Source organism: Melanotaenia boesemani, chromosome 10 (assembly GCF_017639745.1).
Source record: "Melanotaenia boesemani isolate fMelBoe1 chromosome 10, fMelBoe1.pri, whole genome shotgun sequence".
Taxonomy (NCBI): domain Eukaryota; kingdom Metazoa; phylum Chordata; class Actinopteri; order Atheriniformes; family Melanotaeniidae; genus Melanotaenia; species Melanotaenia boesemani.
In genome coordinates this window covers 20,542,017-20,548,259 of record NC_055691.1, presented here as the reverse complement: position 1 = coordinate 20,548,259, position 6,243 = coordinate 20,542,017, and the positions used below count along the sequence as shown (strand labels likewise).

Genomic DNA, 6,243 nt, shown 5'->3' with positions numbered 1-6,243 from the left:
TGTCCACTAGGAGAGTAGAGGTGAAGCAGCTTAGAGAGGTAATAATAGAAATTTAAAATGGGCTCTAAAATACATTGGCTGTACCAGCGGAACAAAGTCAGAATAGATGTAATGTGCTCTTTTTTTATGTGCTCCAGTTAAAAGACATCTATATTGTACCAGCTGGAGACATGAGAGTGAAGATGACTACAAAATTTAGTGGAGAACCCTTGGGTTGCTGTCTCAAAGTTCAGCCTCAAAAAAATGGCTTTCACCTTTGCCTACTACTTTAAATGAAAAAAAAGCTGGACTTTATTACTGCACAATTTGATGGTCCAATTTAAAATCACTGTCCATCTTAAAGCCTGTATTTGTAACTAGAGGCTTAACGTGAAGTGCCAAGGGTCAAAAACGGGGAGGAGGGGGACTCACAGGAGCCATTCATTTCATGATTCAAATGATCATCATGTCACCTGGAGGCTACAGCAGCTGCAGGGTTAGAACTTTAATTATAGTACCACCCAATTCAACTACCTATTTAACACCATCTTTAAAAAGAGCTTTAAGAAAAATTAACTCAGGGATACTTTGGTGAAGAACTTTTCATTCCTCTCTTGTAGCTCTTTGTCATTTTTCTTCTCTCTGTCTCTATTTCAGTCTCTAAGGGTTGGCCACATAATGACAGACCTGCTGTGTATTAAAGGACCCTGCCTAAGCGTCCTCTCCCAGCCACCTCCCTCTTCACAGGCCTTTAAAATCCTCATGCACAAGGGGGGCACCACTTCCAAGAGATAGAACAGACATCTGAAAGATCTAGCAGGTCCAGATAGTCACCTATTTGCTCACAAATAGTGATCTCTACAAAGTAGCCATGGATAATCATTCATACAACTTCCCTTCTGACTGCACCCCACTTACCAACTGCAAGTCTGCTCGCAAGCCGGCTGGGTCCACCGTGGTGAACATGGGCAACACGGGAAAGGCTGCTCCCCGGGATTATCTGATCTGGTCACTGTGCAACACTTTGTATGTTAACTTCTGCTGCCTGGGCTTCATGGCGCTCATCTACTCCATCAAGGTAAGCTTTGGTGCATTTGAGCTTTTCTTACAAGTGTAAGTTTCAGTTTGGACTGTTCTCGAAATTCTGTTTGAAAGGTTCAACCAGGCAAATGTAACACTAGCTTTGACTTGTTTTTGACAAATTTTACATTATTAATCCAAATAAGTTTATTAGCTCTTTTACATTAAATTAAAATTAAACTATTTCATTCATATGAGAGATTTTGGACTCAAGAAAAGTAGAATAAAAGTACATTTTGTTAGAAAATGGAAAGATTTTGCATCTTAGATCTTAACAGAGCTGGTTTTGTCCAAAGCAATATGCTGCTATGAGCATCATATGGCTTGAAGGTAAAGCTTGAAAGGCAGAAACATAGAGTTGGCTCTCACACTTTTACAGGCATTATGTTGCACTTCATTTTTAAATGCAACACATGCAGGTGATGATGCCGTTTGGAGCTACTAGAGCTTCCACATCTCTGTCAAAATAAATAAAAAAGTACTAATTTAATTTTATTAAAGAGAATAAATCCTCTGAAGAATGTGTAAACCTCAAACAGAATGAAATCCTATTAACTTAGAGCATCACAAACACTTATGACCCTGCATATGCAACAAAAACAGGGCATGCAAACTCACCACAGGAATGGGGTTGTGGACAGATAGAAATTCAAACCAAAAGTGTAGTTTCCTACACAAAAACAGCCAAAACATCCATAAAAATGTTGAGCACAAAGCAGACTATCTGAATAAAAAGGTTAAAAAGCTCACCACAAAAAGGTGCACACCTGTTATTTAACTTCTTTCTGCCCCTTCAGGGTGCTGCTCTGAATCATAGGCCCACTATTTACTCAACACTGAAATTAAAGACAGTGACTTGCTGTGTGGGGAGTTAAAAATGGCGTAATTGGCATCTTCTTAATGGGCATGTGCCCATGAGAAATTAGAGAGTGCTGGAGGAAAATTCAGTATAAAGGTAGGAGTTATACTTAGCGTGGGTTCATATCACTCTGGCATTGGTCCATCTAGAACAGGAGTGGCCAACGTCGGTCCTCAAGAGCCACAATCCTGCAGGTTATACATGCATCCCTGTCCTGCACACCTGACTTAAACAAATGAATCATTGTGCAGATCCTTATAGGCTGTTGGATCCATTTAATTTGAGTCAGGTGTGTTGGTGCAGGGATGCATGGATAACATGCAGGATTGTGGCTCTTGAGGACCAACCTTGGCTACTCCTGATCTAGAACCTGAACTGGAGTAAACTGCAATGATTAAAATCAGAATTTCTTTGCTAACCATCATCTTCATACCTTTTAGTCTTCTGGGATCTTTCCTCCTCATGCACTATACACAACAAATTTTAACAAATTCATGTAATTATTTCAATATATGTGTATGCATTTTTGCAGGCCAGGGACCAGAAGACTTTAGGGAATCTGCAGATGGCCCAGGAGTGCTCAGACAAGGCCAAGTGGTACAACATCCTGGCAGCCGGCTGGAACCTGCTGATACCCCTGCTGGCTGTCGTCCTGCTTGTCCTCCTTCTTGTCCACCTCGGCTCGTCTCAAGGCTCCTTTGACTTCTTTGGGGAAGATGGTTTCCAAAACTTCATGAAGCTGTTTAGCTGGTAGATGAAGGCAAAAAGGAGAAAAAATAAAAACTGTCAGGAGAGGGTGTTTGATTTGATACAGGAGATTAAGGCAGACTCGATAACGCCTGAGAATTTTACATTCCTTTCCTAAATGGTAGTCAGGACAAAGGCCCAAATTTTGCTCTGCATTGAAATGATCTTAATTTGTCAAAGGTAAACGTAATTCAAGAGTGTCCTCTCAGGGATTCACTGTGAAATATTGGATAAATATCAGAAGTAAAGTAAAAATCAACCAGTATTTTATTATTTTTTTTTCTAAAAGCAATGGCAAATGTTTATGCTGTTCAGTAAAAGCAATAGGGTCTGGTAACTCCCCCTATAGACCTTTAGCATTGCAGACTTGTCATCAGAGCTGTCGGAAATGTTGTGAATGAGAGCCCCATTCATCAAGCCATGGCAGCAAACAACTATTATAGTTGCTTTTAACAAATGAAGTACACATATGTGATGTTCCTCCAGTGGTAAATCTAACGTCTGCTGTAAAAAAAGGTTTGTTGTAATTTTCAGCGTTAGTGGGATGCGGTCAGTTAAAATGTGAAGATGGCCAAAGGCTTAACCAGCCCAAGTCATACAATACGGGGATAAATTTAGATCAAAAAGACCGAATCCAGGGCGTGAGACTGAACAAGCATCACAAGCTTTTGTTGTTATTTATTATATTTATGTTGGCTGAAAATCTGAACGATGGCTGAAAATGACTTTAGGAAATGGTAGAAAGAGAAAGAAGAGAGATGAAGGGCAGACGTCTGAAGGCAGCAATTATGAGAAGGCAACGGACAATTTTTTTTTCATCTTTTCAGTTTTTTCATGTTTTTAACTTTCATCTGTCTTTGTCACTGTTCCTGTATTTTTGATAGTACTATATTGTTTCAAGTATTCTAATTCTACATCGTCTTATTGTCAAACTCTGATCTAAATAAACTAGACACCACTGACTCAGTCCTTAACTTAAAACGACCTTCAGGTCCTTTTTAATCCAGCTGATGAACACAGGGTGGGAGGTGTTTGCTGCGGGTCTGCTGCTGCACCTACACCAAGGTAGGTCATCATTTGGGCTCCACAGCTCGACTCAGGGGTTGGTCTTGAGGGCGCAGTCAATTCATGGCTGTTTTCATCCCAGCTGTGAGCCTACTGCTCTACCAACTATATACAGAACATGCCTTTTAAGGAAACCATATAAATGTATCCTCCAGTTGTGAGATGGGGACGCCCAAGCAGACAACTACAGAGGAGCCAGCAGTGATGTGGATGCCTGAAGAGGGACGACAAGGCTTATACTCACTCTCAATCTGTTCCAAGATAAAGAAATTATTACCTTCTGAAAAAAATGTTTTTTGGGGAAACATTTGCCACTTGTCCTTCATTAGCTGGTTATTGCCACATAACACCTGTCAAACCAGAACAAAGAAAAGAAGTAAACACTGAAGTTCCAGTTTAAAATGTTCCTTTTATTGAAAAGGGAATAAACAAATACAATTGGGATTCAAACTACATGCATTATTTGTCCTTTTTAGCTCATCATACAGTATGTAATAATTAAGTCAATTAGAAAAAAGACATGCACATTTAGAAGGATGTCACTGCAATAATGTCAATAAAAAATCAAGCTTCTACTTTGCATGTTTGAAATACACCCACTGATAGTTGTCAAACAATTCAGATAGCAGCCCCTTCATTTAATCCTCGAGAGGCTCTGCAAGTCCTCTTGTCTTGTCTTTGAAGATTGGTGTCCCGCTCCTTCAACCCTCTGGACTCCCATCATATTAGTAGCTTCTCCTTTGCTTGCAGCTTTATTTATACCCACCAAATTACAGCCTTTAGCTCCCAACTTTCTATTTTCCACTTGTGGTCTCAGAGAAATGTTTGCAGATGTCTGTAAAATTATGGGATAGGAGCTGGTGCTGCAGGAGGAGGGTGTAAACCTCCTCTTGCTCTTTCTAGAAGCTGTTGGCTACAACAGAGGCTCATGGAAGCATTTGTGTTTGATAAAAAAATGAGCAAACTAGCTTTGTCATTTTATACAACTCTTTTATCAATAAGTTTAGGTCAGAATGACTGTTTGCCATGACTGCTCCAGCTGAGGTTAGAGGCTGTGCTAGATTTCAATCCTGGACTTCGGGAAACCCCTGCCCTGCATGTTTTAGATATTTCCAACTCCAACACACCTGATTGAGATGAACTTAAATGCTCGTCAAGTTCTTTGTAAGCCTGCTAATTAGCCATATAGCCATAATCTAAAACTTGCAGGGCAGTGGTCCCTAAAGACCAGAATTGAGAAACACTGCTTTGAAGTCTTACACAGAATTAACTCCAGCTCTGTTCAGGCAGTCCAGATCAGGTTTATCGTTGATGTGTTTAAATTACTTGTGACTTGACTTACATGTTCAAGTTATACCCTAAATGATCTTATTTTGGCAGTTTCACATCTAAAAATCTCTCCATATGGACAATTTTTCCAATATGATAGGGGTAATATGGGATGGTACTTAAAGACAAGTGTTTGTAAAAGTGAGGAAACACAAACAAAATTGTTTTTGTAAACACAAAAATCCCAACCTGACTACAAGTAAACATGTCCCCTCTACATGTCTTAGCATAGCAAACAACAACTTTAATTTCATGGCACTAAAATAAATATTTTGATGTATTTTATGCAATAATCATTTTTAAAAAAGAGATATATTTAATCATTTCAGTGTTTAACTTTTTTGTTTTTATTACTCACTCCAAAGACTAAAACCAGAATAAAAATGACCAACTATTTGCAACAACTATGATGGAAGCTCTAATAATTAGTTTCTGTTATTTACATACATCCCAAGAAAAACCTTTCAGACACAAGATGCTGCAAAGTTCATTGTACCTGCATTCTAATACATACATCCCATGCATAATTACATCTCCTTTTTGTCTAAAAAATGTTAAATTACATCTTCGGTACACAAAGTAGTAAAAGGAATTAGCGTGATTTCTTTCTGATTAGGCAAGGGAGTGTGTGCTCACTATGTGTTCATATCATCATAAATGAACTAAATTGGAAGAGTTATATGCAGTTTTTAATGTTATTTTGCTGACAGACAGCCACACATTTAAGATCACAAAGTTACTTCCTTGATAGAGGAATCAGTTTAACACTGCATTGTTTTTAACACTTGCACTTTATTTGGTGAGTGACTGCCTCCTTGTGGTCTGCTGGAAATCAGAGGAACACACAACTGCTGAATTCCACAAGGGACTCTCTCGGTTGCAAATCCTGACAACACTGGACAAAACACATCAACACAATCAAACAAATAAACTCTCATCAAATCTAAAAAAAGAAACACAACTGAACTCAGCTTTCTTTATCTTACACTTTTCAAACACAAGCGCCAAGAGCTTTTTAAAGTGAAAAACAAAGCTTCAAAACGCACAAGCAATCAACAAACTAACGATTAACAGCAACAATAAAAGATCAATAATGTAAACACACAAACCAAAATGAAACCCATGAAAAGAAACAAAAACATTTTGGAAAAACCCACAACAAAACATACAAATCAGAGTTAATG

At 38.7% G+C, this 6,243-nt stretch overlaps 1 protein-coding gene across 1 annotated transcript; it reads left to right on the top strand.

Moving 5' to 3' along the window:
* The first annotated feature begins 732 nt into the window (after nt 1-732).
* Nucleotides 733-3,627, top strand: LOC121647083 (interferon-induced transmembrane protein 5-like). Its single transcript, XM_041996243.1, has 2 exons — nt 733-1,057; nt 2,451-3,627. Exons 1-2 carry the CDS (start codon nt 851-853, stop codon nt 2,670-2,672), a joined length of 429 nt encoding a protein of 142 aa, XP_041852177.1. The 5' UTR covers nt 733-850; the 3' UTR covers nt 2,673-3,627.
* Nucleotides 3,628-6,243: the final 2,616 nt, after the last annotated feature.